The 12,529-nt window shown below is 62.0% G+C and overlaps 3 protein-coding genes across 3 annotated transcripts; 1 reads left to right on the top strand and 2 right to left on the bottom strand.

Annotated features, from left to right (window-relative positions):
• Positions 1 to 555: 555 nt before the first annotated feature.
• Positions 556 to 1,122, bottom strand: GNGT2 (G protein subunit gamma transducin 2; the record flags this gene model as incomplete). The annotated part of the gene is made up of 2 exons (XM_082010413.1): positions 556 to 681; positions 1,039 to 1,122. 2 exons carry the CDS (start codon positions 1,120 to 1,122, stop codon positions 556 to 558), a joined length of 210 nt encoding a protein of 69 aa, XP_081866539.1.
• A 2,406-nt stretch (positions 1,123 to 3,528) lies between these two features.
• ABI3 (ABI family member 3) lies at positions 3,529 to 8,334 on the top strand. Its single transcript, XM_082010474.1, has 8 exons — positions 3,529 to 3,842; positions 4,909 to 5,076; positions 5,906 to 6,082; positions 6,720 to 6,802; positions 6,967 to 7,062; positions 7,438 to 7,563; positions 7,604 to 7,767; positions 7,930 to 8,334. The coding sequence occupies exons 1-8, from the start codon at positions 3,726 to 3,728 to the stop codon at positions 8,088 to 8,090; spliced, it is 1,092 nt and encodes a 363-aa protein (XP_081866600.1). The 5' UTR covers positions 3,529 to 3,725; the 3' UTR covers positions 8,091 to 8,334.
• A 1,808-nt stretch (positions 8,335 to 10,142) lies between these two features.
• On the bottom strand, positions 10,143 to 11,744 carry PHOSPHO1 (phosphoethanolamine/phosphocholine phosphatase 1; the record flags this gene model as incomplete). The annotated part of the gene is made up of 2 exons (XM_082010425.1): positions 10,143 to 10,904; positions 11,700 to 11,744. The coding sequence occupies 2 exons, from the start codon at positions 11,742 to 11,744 to the stop codon at positions 10,143 to 10,145; spliced, it is 807 nt and encodes a 268-aa protein (XP_081866551.1).
• Positions 11,745 to 12,529: the final 785 nt, after the last annotated feature.

Here is a 12,529-nt window from a genome sequence, read left to right as displayed (position 1 = left end):
GGCAGCGGTGGTCATGGGCTGTGGGAATGCATAGGAATAAAGAGAATAAAGCTTCAGACCCCTGGAAGCCTCAAAGCAGCAGGGGAGGTATTGCCCTCCTGTGCCAGATGGGGAAACTGAGGCACTGAGAGGAACTGACTTGAGCGAGGTCCTGCTGGGAGGCTCTTCTGCAGCAAGCGGGGGCTCGGCTCTGGGGTTGGGCTGCTTGGAGAAGTCCGAGACCAGACACAGCTCTGTGGTTTCATTAAAGCCCAGTTTGCTGCTGGCTGCTAAAAATGCAGAAGTTTTGCTTGCAGGAAACCAAATGTAAATCAGCTGTGAGAGCACAGCAGCTCATGCTGCACTGGCTGCTGAACCTCATCTCCGGTGGCTGTGGGGTAATTTTTTTCTTTTTTTTTTTTTTTTCCCCTCCTTCTTTTGCCATCCTTTAGGTGCACTACGCTTTGGTTCTGGACTCCCCAGCGCTGAGGTCAGACTACAGGGAAAGCAGGTTTCTGACAGTCTTGGCTTGCACACGGGATCATGCCTGTGCCCGGCGGTGACAGCAGCGCGGGGTCAGCTTATTGTACAGCCGCCCTTCTCCTTAAAGGGGTTCTTGTCCTCGGGGATGCCTTTCAGCAGCGGGTCCTCGCCCGCCATGGACTCGATGTACTCCTTGATCTCTTTGCCGGTCTTGGAGACCTGCCAAGGAAGGAGATGCTCCGTGTGGGTTACGGGAGACCCATTCGTGCAGCCGGGAGAGGGGAACCGTGGCCAGGAATATCCCACCCAGCGTGGGGCGTCCCTGAGAGCATTCCCGGGATGCGATGGGCACCTCGCTGCGTGCGGGGCTGCAGTTCCCAGGCTGGGGGATGTGGAGCTAAGCCTGAGGGGCATGTTTGCCTGGGAGGGAGAGGTGTGGATGCACATGCTTCTGCCTGTATTTGAGGTTTAATTTTAGGGGTGTTCGTTGGTTTTTTTTTTAAAACTTTGCAGCATAATCAGGTCAGGAAGTTACCCCGGGGAACAGCCCCTTTGCATTTTGGGTGAAAAACTCACCATTTGCCTCTCATTCTTCACCTCCTTCTTCAGCTGATCCAGCTCCATCTTCAGCAGCTCCTTCTCTGTCATGTCCTGAGCCATTTTGCGCTGTAACCAGAGGGAAATGGCGCATTATTAGTATGTAGATGGGCTTCTCCTAAGGCAGGTTAGGACTATTGCTTTGGCCCTAACAGTATTGCAAACACCGCTGATGTCTCAGCTACTCCCATGGCGAGACATGGGCTGATGCTAAAAAAAAACCCCCGAGGTGGGAGGCACCTTCCAGGTACCTTTCAAAAATCCTTCTTGTAACATCTGCTGTAACCAGATTTTCATTTGCTCTTTCTCAGCAGGCGCATCAAGCGCAGTTTGAGGGCAGCGGAGAAGGATCCAGCCTGTTTTTTAAAGGGGTCTTTGCTACCACAGAGGCTGTTTCCCCAAGACTTGAGGTGGCCAGTTCAGTGGGGCCAGCTGAACCTGGACAAAAGCCGCTGCCGTGGGGTTATCAGAGCAGCAGCCTTGTAGGAGAACCTGGATGACCAGGTCTGCAAACTAGATCTTGCTGATCTGTGTCCTGTGCCTGGACAGGGGCATCTTTGCAGGTTTTCTAAGGACTTAAACTGTTTTTAATTTTTTTTTCTTCTCTCCCATCCTTATGACCATCCCCCAGGTAAGTACTAAAGTGGATTGAAGCCCCTTCATTGCTGTGAACTTGGCTAATTGCACACAGAGGCATTGCTTGCTGCGACAGAAGGATTTTGGGGGTGTGTGGGTTGGAAAAGCCCAGCTCTTTTTTCACAAAAGCCCATCCAAGGGTTATGTGAGATTCCCACACAGCTGGCCTGCGCTGCTGAGATCTGTTCCTGTGTTTAAACTTAGGTTTGAAACCCTGGCCCCAACCTTTTAAATTAAAAAAGTAAATGTGATTAAGCTGAAACATGCCTTGGCCCTGCTTTGAAAGGCATCGAGCTCGTGTGCCCTGGACCCCGCTGCTTTTCTGCGGCCGCTCGTGGCACGTGTGCCCGGCGCTGCTCTCCCCATCGATGCCCTCGGCGCACAACCGACCCCAGGAGATGCTTGTGGCAGGGCACAAGGAGCCGAAAGCCACAGCCCAGCCGTGCTACCAACCCACAGAGGAGGTGTCTCCCAAACCGTGTGGACCCCACGATGCCATTTGTACCTGGAGAGAGCGAAGCCACTTACCTCCGGGGACAAGGGGCTGCCCCTCTCAGCAGTGGAGGTGTTCAGAGATCCATCCGAGAGGAGATGCCGTCGACCGGACCCTCGCTCTCCTGATCCAGGCTTGAAGACTCCTTGGGCTCTCTGGGAGGGTAGCGGAGAGCAGATGTCTTTGGTCCTTAAGCTGATAATAGACTCAAGCGAATAAGCTGGTCAGGTGTTGGGCATTAGCCTCAAAGCCAAGGGTAATCGGTGGTGGGGCTGTGGGGAGGGTGAGGATGGGGGAGGAAGGGTGGGGTGGGGAAGAGCTCCTGTGGGTGGGGCAACTGGGAAGCACTTGAGCCCCTGGGCCATGGGTTTTTGGGTCCTGCCGTGACTGGGGCAGAGGGACTGTCCCTTGTGGGAATCGGAGCAGCTTCCATGGGGTTCAGGAGGCAACGGGGAGGGGGGCAGCCGGGGTGAGGGGACCTCTGGGCACTGGCGCAGCCTCCTCGGGGGCCGGGAGCAGCTCAGGCAGCTCCCGGTTCTTCAAGGTGTGAGGAGTGGAGCTGGTGCTGGAGGAAATTCATCATTTCCCGTGTCCTTGTGCTGGTGGGGCCGCGGGCTCAGGAAGGACCAAGCCCTAGCGTGGGTTTTGCTCCTGTCTGGCCTGTGCGACGTTGCTGGGGCTGAGGACGGAGCCTGGGAGGCTCCGATGAAAGCGCCTGCGGGAGGAGGAGGAGGAGGAGAGGGTGGAGGGGGATTTCCAAGCACCGGGGAAGTGGGAATTTCCTGCCCCAGGCACAGCCTCGCCCATGGGGATGTGAAGTGTTGTTAGCGAAGCACAGAGAAGGACACGCCATCCTGGGCGAGCGAAGGACGGGCACCTCCGCGGGGTCGCTTGTCGCACCCCTCTGTGCCCTGAGCTGAGCGAGGTCCGGGTGGCCGGGGCGATGCTGCGTGGGGTGCACAGGGTGCAGGGGGCTTTTCCGGGGGGGAGGACCTGGCAGTCGAAGCGCTGCCCTCGGCTGTGTCTCTTCTAGCTGATAAAGGCGAAGGGAAGGGACTCCCCCTCCCTGGGTGCACCCGAGCCCATCGCAGTCCCACACCCACCGGGAGGGCGGCAGCAGCTCACGGAGGGTGGGCAGGGGTGGCAGAGATGGGGGTCTGGGGTCTCCGGTGGCTTTCTCGCTCGCTCACCCCCACCCCGCGCCTCCGGTTCCTCCGTGACTCACATCCTTCACCGCGGTGGCCGCTCTCATCCCCTGCCCCAGTGGGGTGACCAGCGGCCGGGGGCCGCCCCCCAACACGTCCCTCGCGGGGCTGGGGCCACGCTGGCTTCCTCCACACTGGCCCCTCGCCTTTCCTCAGCGTCCCGGCTCTCCTCGGGACTCTGAAGGTGGCCGGGGCGGGCTCCACGCCTGCGGGGCGTCCCTCGGGGGGACGGGGACACCGCGGCGCCCGTGGGCCCTGCGTCAGCACTGCCGCGAGCTTCAAAACTCGGCGCCGAGGCGGCCGGGGAGGAAGTGGGAGCCGAGCCCGGCACCATGTCAGAGCTGGAGCAGCTGCGGCAGCGTGACATCCCGGCAGGCCGGCAGGTCCTGCGCGACCACCACTGCAACCTCCACAGGGTCGCCGACTACTGCGAGAGCAACTACCTGCAGGTGAAGGGGACGGGGACGGCGGGGGACGAGCTGCGTCTTTGGGGCTGGGTGTGATGCTGGGGGCGGCCAGGAGCCCTGGTGAGGTGGTGGTCCTGGAGGGGTGGCTGGTGGGTGGCGGTGAAGGCTCTGCCCTTGGAGATGGGAGCCCGAGCACCCCTGTTAGCCTCCTGCCGAGCACCGCAAGCCGCTGTTTGTTGTTATTTCTTGTGCCTCAGTTTCCCCTCTCGCTCCACGGCAGCTTTTCTGTGCAGCTCTCAGGGTGGGGTTTGGGATGAAGGGAGAGTCATCCGGGGGTTTGGTGCCTCCAGAGACCAGGGACGCCAGCCCCTCTCGGGCTGCCCTCAGGCTTGTCCCCAGGGTTTCGGAGGTGCCTCCTGGCAGGGCAGAGGCGAGCTGGGTGGCTGCGCACACAGAGCAAGCATGGAGCTCTGCTGCTGTCAGCCTTCCTCCTCCTCCTCCTCCTCCCTGCCTGGCTGCCCCTGAGGGAAGTGGGGGGCAGGAGCTTTTGGGATGAAATAGGAGGGAAAAGGCTTTTTCTGGCCTTATTTTCTGGGGAGGGTGTCTTGGCCGGAGGGGTCCCTGTGTGCTTCGCAGAGCCCATCTCGGTGGCCTCACTAGCTCGAGCCAGACCCCGACGCTGCTCCCAAGGGACTGGCGGTGGCCAACCCGCTGGTGCAGACCTGGAGGGGAAACGAGCTGAACTACTGAGAGAACCGAGACGCCGTCCCCAGCGCGGCCGGTGGCATGGCCGGCTGGCCCCACGCGTGGCCGGCCGGTGGCATGGCCGGCTGGCCCCGAGGGTGGCAGGAGGCTGAACCGGGCACTTGGCTCTGGCACCTGCCAAAGCGGCAGCACCTCGGGGAGGAATCGCCCTGGTGCTGGAAAAGACGACCGCCGCTGCCTGACGGGCGTCTGTGCGTCCCACCGGTGGAGCCGGAGGAAGTCTGATGCATTTGGAAAGCAGAAGGAAGCATCTTTGCTACCGTGTGACTCCAGCGTGAAGATGGAGGGCAGCGGTGGCTGCGCGGGGGGGGGCTCGTCCCACCGGCTGGGTTTCCCCCTCCAGGCGAGCGACAAGCGGAAGGCGCTGGAGGAGACGATGGCACTGAGCACGCAGTCCCTGGCCAGCGTGACGTACCAGGTCAGCAGCCTGGCCACCGCCTTCCTCCGGCTGCTGGACCTGCAGGTGGCCGAGCTGCGGAAGGTGGAGGCCAATGTCAGCTGCGTGGCGCAGGTGGGACCGTCCTTGGACAGGATTTGGGTCCTGAGGAGGGGGTGGGCTCTGGGAAAGGGGGTTTGGGCAGCTCGAAGGGGCTTGAAGACCCTCCCTCCCCACGGCTTGAAGAGCCTGTCGGCCCCCATAGCACACCTTGCAGTGTTAATGCAAGACCATCTCCTTGGGCGATGGTGGGGGTCACCCAACACGTCACGGAGGGATGAGTCCACCTGGGGCCGGGAAACTGGTCTTGGGTGCTCTCCCAGCCTGGGCACTTGCAAATCCCAGAGGAGGGGCCCGTGGGAACATCCTGGGAAATCCCAGAGGAGCCGAAGCGCAGTGATGGGGCTCGGCGTGTTGACTTGACTGTCGTGCTTTCCCCTTCCTGGGGCCTGGCCTCATCCTCCCAGAGCTTAGGGACACCGATGCGGAGTCCCGTGGCCACCCGCCCTCTTCCTGGCACTTGGAAACTGCCTGGAGCCTTTCCAGCCGCAGCAGGACACAGGAGCCCGCGGTCAAGCTGGAAGCAGCAGGAAAACAGCTTACGGGCAGCCGAGGCTGACGGATCCCCCCGCCACTGCCCCGTCCCCCGTCCCCTGCTCTAGGAAGGGCCAGATCCGCTGCGGGGGCATCAAGGGCATCCCTCACCCTGCTGTGACGGAGCAGAGCGGGATCTGCCCCTGTGGCTTCGGCTGGCCCGGGGGCTCAGGCTCCATCCTGATCCTTCCCTGCACCCCTCCCTTACAGGCAGGGCGACCGGGCTGGGAAGGGTGGTGGGGCTTGGAAGGGGCAGCAGGAGGTGGGGAGAACCTGGGATGGGCCGGTGGGGACAGTGTCATCTCCGCAGAGGGTTGACATGCACAAGGAGAAGGTGTCTCGCCGGGAGATCGGCTCGTTCACCATCAGCAAGAGGTTCCCATCCCACCAGAAGATCGTGCCCCCCCCCAGCCCGCCCTGCCTGGAGCCCTACTACAGGAAACCCCTCAACTTCAGCGTCCTGGATGACATTGGCCACGGCATAAAGGTCAGCCCAGGGCTAGGAGGATGTCCCACAGGGCTGAGGGCGCTTGGAGGGGCTTTCTCAGTCCCCGATGCCCCCGGGCTTGCACTGATGGGTGCACGGGTGGGTTCAAACCCCTCCTCGATGAAGCCTGGTCTGTCTGTGCCCCACAGCCCACCGCAGCACTCGTCCCGCTGGGGCTCGGTGGTCCCAGCCTGCGGAGGGGGAACGCAGTCCAACACAGCAAAGGGAAACTGAGGCACGCAAGGCTCAGCAAAGGCCATCCGCGCGGGTGGGGCTGGTGCTGAGCCGTGGCGCTCGCTCCCACGGCACCTTTCCCAGCACCGAAACCGCCCGCGCAGGAAGGCGCCCACGGGGGGCGGTTTTGGCAGCCTCGCAGGTGCGAGCCCCCGGCGAAGCCGCCGTGGGGCCCGGGGGGAAGCGGCGGCGCTGGGACCGTGGTTCCCATGGTGGCGGGTGCCTCTTGGCCGCCGCCGCAGCGCCGGTGGCTCCTTCCGCTCGTGCTGGGGGGGGCCCAGCAGAGAACTCGGGGTGCTGCTGCCTGCAGGGGCGGGTCACGGCCCTCTGGGATGCAATGAGTTTGTGGGGCGGCTGCGGCTGCCCTCACCCCTTGTGTTTCCGTGTCTGCCTGTGCCCACAGGACCGCAGCACCCAGCTGTCCCGCACGGGCACCCTGGCTCGGAAGGGGATCAAGTCGGCGGTGCAGGCTGCAGGCACCCTCGGGTGAGGCTGTGGGTGAGGACGGGGGCTTCGCTTTCCTCTGTCACCGAGTGGGTGACAAGGGTGGGGACGGAGCCACGGGCTCGCCCAGTGCTGCTGCCATCGGTGTCCCATCCCCGTGCCGAGCCACCGGCCGGGCGGAGGGCTCAGCAGCCCCTCTGCTGCAGGAGAAGCACCCGCGTCCCCGAGCCCATCCAGCCGCCCGTGGTTCCTGAGGGCAAGCTCTCCGCGGCCGCCTCCACCTCCTCGCTGATATCCGTCAGGTACCGGGAGGGGCCGAGGGGCCGGGGGGTCGGGAGAGCCCGGGGCCGCTTCTGTCCCCTCTCCTGCTCAGGGGAGGTTCTGCGCAGAGGGGTTTGGATGAAAACCACGGGTTTTAGGAGTGGGAGATTCACTGCCCTGGGCAGTGCTTATTTCTAGAGCAAAATCCCGTTACAGAGAAGTTCCCTGATGGGGAAACTGAGGCACGGCGTGGGGAAAGGGCCTGTGTGGGGTACACACACAGCTGCTGGGCATCCTGACCGCTGCAAGCGGCACCGTGGCCTGGCCTGGGGCGAGTGTCTGTGTTCAAAGGGGGGAGGCAGAGCCAGCCCCCCACCTGGCCCCCCTCCCCGACACCACCGCTCCTCCACCCTTAGCTCGAGCGGAGCCCCGGCAGCCCCCGGTGAAGGCATCCCACCGCCCCCGCCGCTCCCCGGGGACCTGCTGCCGCCACCGCCGGGGGACCTGGCCGTGCCACCGCTGGACCCCCTGCCCCCGGGTGAGTGCTCGGTGGTCCGGGGAGGCTCAGCACGGGCTTAGTAGCCTCTGCTCTCCGCGGAGCCCTTCATCCCCCAGTGATTTTGCAGCCCCCCATGACCTCGAGCCGCTGCCGCCGCCTCCAGCTTTGCCCGGCTTTGAGGATTTGGCCCCACCGCCGCCGCCCGCGGAGGACCCCCCTTGGGTCCCGGAGAGCTACCTGGAGAAAGGTACGGCGGATCCCCAGACCCCCCCCCCGATCTCTTTGCCGTGGTGCTTTTGGTCGAGCCTCTGCCCACGACCACGGCGCTGAGGGCCCAATTCTGGACGCGAGGCTCACGTCCCCCCCTCCCGCCCTTCCCGGGGGGGGTCCTGTCTCCCTCCTCTCGCAGCGGTGGCCCTGTACCCCTACACGCGGCAGAAAGACAACGAGCTCTCCTTCCAGCCCGGTGCCCTCCTCTTCGTCACGCGGCGATACTCGGACGGCTGGTGTGAGGGCGTCGTGGGCGAGGACGCGGGTTTTTTCCCCGGCAATTACGTGGAGCCCTTCTGAGCACCCGGGGCGGGCAGCCCCCCTGCAGCCCCCACCCCGGATCACCCGCCCGACTTGGCCGCATCCTGCTCCCGCTCGGGCAGGGCTCTGCTTTGCCTTTGAACATTGGCTTTGCCGAGCTGGGGTTTTGCACAGCTCAGATCGGGTGCCACAGCCGCCACTGCGGCACGCTGGCAGCGCCGGCGCCCAGAGCATCCCCCTGCCTGGCACCCCCCCCCATCCTCATTTTCTTTATTTTTTTCGTTTTGCCAGCACTGGCTGCTGCTGGCGCCGGGGAGGTTTAGCACCGGGTGATGGAGACGTGGCGGGCGGCAGGTTGGTCCCGGGGGCTGGCCCCGGCGCCGCGGCCGGAGCGAGGGCAGCGCAGGACCAACGCGCCGGGAGAGGAGACGGGGCTGAACACCCGCAGGGACGAGGAGGAAAGCGGCACTTGGCCGTGCCCGCTGACCCCGTCAGCTGGAGAGGCAGAGAGGGCTGAGCCAGGGCCCAATCCTGCACCAAAGGGGTCCCGGTAGGGTCAGCCCCAACCTGCAGAGCATGGCCCGGAGCCTGGCCCCGCTCCGCTGCCGCCTTTCCAACGCCGTCACCCCCTCCACCGACCCAAGGAAGAGAAACAACACGTACGTGCAGCTCAGCGAGCCGTTTCCCACCCAGGTTTATGTCCTGGACACAAACAACGTGTGTATCTGCAATATATAGTTATATATCTATATACATATATATGTATTGTTTTAATTCCATGGCTTTAAGTTCCACACAGTTGACCAGGGTCTGGAGGAGGAAGAACAAAAGAGGGGGGGAAGAAATGAAATAGAGGAGGAACAACTCGGGGCTGCTTTGGTTATTTTCTTACTGCTCAGGTTTGCTGCCGGGGTTTCTACGCTGTGGAGGTGTTAGGAGCCACCCTCAGGGGCCGGTAAGGCTGTGGATAAATCCGGGAGAAGCCAACACCAGAGAGCAGCGAGTACCATAGGCCCCCCTGCAGAGTGCAATTAGAAGGGGCAATTAATACTGCAGCAGGGCACGGGGGGGTCTGGGGGGGGTGTGTGTGTGTTTGAGCCCCAGGGACCCGATGCCAGGAGACGTGCCACAGCACCACGCAGAGGTTTGGCACCTCGACCAGGTCGGGAGGGGAATCGACCCCTGGGAAAGGGGGGGTGGATACAATCCAGCGAACACGAGGAGACGACTGGTAGCGGCTCGGGGCGAGGAGGAACCCGCCTGCCCCAGGCGCCTGGGGGACGTTTTGCCCTGGAGGCGGAAGCAGAGGATGGAGGGGAGGGCGATGGCAGGTCCTCCTCCCCGCAGAGGGATGCGGTTGCTGTGCCGGTGCCCTGGGCACTAAAGCTTTTTTCCCAAGGTACCACTTTTCCAAAAGGCTTCCTGTCCCTCATGTCATGTTTTTTTCAGAGAATAAAGTCTCAAGGGGCAATTAACTCCATCGCCAGGCTCAGCAGCTGAGCCAGGAGCTGCCCTGCCCAGGAGGGGTGCGGAGGGCAAGCCGGGGCGCCTGGCCAGCACCGAGCTCCTGGATTAAATTCCAGTGGCCTCCCGAAGAGGCGAGGAACCCTTGAGCATCAGGTTCAAGGCAACAGCACGCAGCTCCCGGCGTGGCCGGCGGATGTCGGGCAGGCGAGGGGGATGAAGGCAGGAGGAAGCATGTGCAGAGCCCAGCTCGCGGGGAGCCGGCTTCCGCTCTTTTAGGAATCCCTTTTGTGAAGTCAAAAGGGAAAGAAAAAAAACCAAACCACCACCACCAACAACAAAAAAAATCACCATTAGTGTTGCCAAAGACCCACCGGGCAGGTGTCCGAGCTGCATAGAGAAGGCTTTGTTTCAACATGGCAGGGGAAGGAGAAGGGGGGACCTAGAGAAAGTGCTTTAATCACCAGGAGAAAGGAGCTCAGAGAGGAAAGGCAGGAAAGCAGCCCAGGAGCGGGGGCTGAGCGAGCAGTGCCGATGAACGGGGGTACAGGACGTGCCCCCCCGCCCCCAGCTTCTCCTTTCCCTAAGTCAGCTGCTTATGGTAAGCAAGTCTCTTCCAAGCCCTCCTCAACACTTCTTCTTGAGGACCTCCTGGAGATAGCGGGCGACTTCTGCAGCTGACTCCCAGGGGACGACAGTGGCCTGGAAGGCTCCAGGCTGCTTCTTCTCCATCTCTTGGGTCATCCGGTGCATGGGGTAGCCCTTCCGTGGGAAAGCCACATCAGCTGAAGTCAAAGTCACAGAAGGGCAGAAGTCATTGGCCCCATCTCCCACGTAGAAGACCCTCTCGAATTCCACCTCCTCCTGCGCCCTCTCCGCCAGGTACTCCGTTAGGATTTTGCGTTTGCACATGTTGGCCGGGCAGTCAAGGCACTTGTGGCTGTGGTAGGGCCCCAGGGTGAAGTACCCCTTCTTGTCAAAGCCGGACGGGTTGCTGAAGATCTTGCGGAAGAGGGAGTAGAAACCGGCTGCCCTCAGACTGCACTCGATGCCGAACATGTTGGCATCAGAGATGAGGATGATCTCGAAGAGCTCATGGTTCTTGGAGAGGAACTGGAAGAGGTCTGGCATGCCTGGGGAAAGGGGGATGTTCTCATAGACTGTCTTGAAGTCCCCCATCTTGACCCCCTGGTCCCCCATGTATGCCAGGACGCGCTGCATGTACTCGTTGTAGAAGCCTTCGCGGAAGGTCTGTCGGATGTGCTCCGGAAGCGCCTGCCCCGGCGCTGCCCGGACGATGGAGTCATCGCTGTTCTCATTGATGATGGTCTCGTCGAAATCGAAGACGAGGAGGTATTTGGGAGGCCGGGGGCTGGCCATACCAACACCCTGGGAGGCGGAAGGATAACGCCCAGCTGTTAGTTCAAGGCACTTTGCTTCGGCCCCGGCACAGCAATGGTGGCAACCACAGCAGCAAGAGGCTGCTCCTTGGCTACCTTACCCCCAGGCGGCTTATTAGCCCAGCTGGGCTTGGGCTGGGGGGGCTAATCCCCTGCTGACATACCTCAGCCCTGGCCCTAAGGCCTTTACCCTGCCTATAAAGAGATCGTTTTGTCACGGCTAATCCCGTTCCCGCAGTCAAGGCGGTCACTGTGCCGAGCAACCGCCGCACACGTCCTCCCAAGGGACGCGGGGACAGCACACGCCTTGCGGTGTTCCGTGTGGGGAGGGTCCTCGGCAGGAGTTTGCTCCCCAGCCCACTCCTGTCCCACCTCTGAAAAGGGGTTTGCGTCCCTGTAGACCCCTCTTGCTGCCAGGAGAGAGGAAAATATTTTGCAGGTTGATTTTTTTGCTCCATCGCCTGGGTGCAGTTTCCCCCTGGGTCAGGCTCTGCAGGCACCCCGCGCTCCCAAGAAGCCCGGGATAACTGGGAGCTGCCTCCTGCCCTGCTCTAAAACCAAAGCAAACCCGCATTGCCAACACGGTGCAAAGCTGGTGAGCCCCAGCCCGGCCTCCCGGTGCCCACCCGCTCCCCTCGGCTAAAGCCGCTCAGCTCACGGCTGCTCCCGCGCTGCCCGTGGTCGGAGGTTTGCAGGATGGGGACCCAATTCCTGCCTCCTGCCCCCGAGAAGAGAGGGCACAGCCCCGCTCAGAGAGGGTAAGACGGGTGAGAATGGCACTGACCTTAAACAGGCATGGCAGCCCGACGCCCTCACAGCACCTTTTCATTTTAAGACCATCACTCCGCAGGCAGCGCGTCGCTGAAGGCAGCGCGTCGCTGAAGGCAGCGCGTCGCTGAAGGCAGCGCTTAGGGCTCACCGGGCTGTCGTCCTGGCTGCGAACCACAAAGAAGGGGGAATTTGGTTAATGGCTTGGGTTTTCCCGGGCTGCCACCTTTGGGCACGGCTCCAGGCGTCACGGTGAGGCCAGGCTCTACATCCCACTGCCAACTCCCAAGCTCGGGACCTTCTGTACCAGGAACAGAGGAATTAAAGGAGTCTCCAGTGAGTGGGCAGAGCCCGTTTAATGCTGCTGATCCCTCTTACTTCCCCCGAGCACCCGGGCTTTGCCGCACGTAAAAGCGGCCAGCAGAAGGGCTCGACAATAAACCCCCGGCAAGACACGCCCTGTTCCAAAATTGCCCTGATTTTCTTCCAGTAGAATTAGTTTGGGGTGTTTCTGTTAATGGAGTAATTATCCTGGAATGAACCCGGCTGCCCAGGTAGCTCCGGTGAGGATGTGCCAGTCCGCTGCCCCGCAGCGAAGGCAGAGCCCAGGTCACGTCTCCTGAGTTTTGCCAACCTCTTGTGGTCCACAGCGATGGGAAACCTCAAAAAACCAACCTCGCAGCCAAACCCGGCTGGAAACTCAGGCAGGAGGAATAACACGCTGGGACACGGGAAATTTTAACCGGGCACCAGTAGCTCCGCTTAGCTGGGGCTAGGAGGAGTTCAGTGATTTTTTTTTTTTGTCATCAGCATGACAACAGGAAGAGATTTTCAGCTGAAGGTGGC

This window comes from Phaethon aethereus (assembly GCF_964289735.1).
Source record: "Phaethon aethereus genome assembly, chromosome: 25".
Taxonomy (NCBI): domain Eukaryota; kingdom Metazoa; phylum Chordata; class Aves; order Phaethontiformes; family Phaethontidae; genus Phaethon; species Phaethon aethereus.
This window is presented reverse-complemented; position numbering and strand designations above follow the sequence as displayed.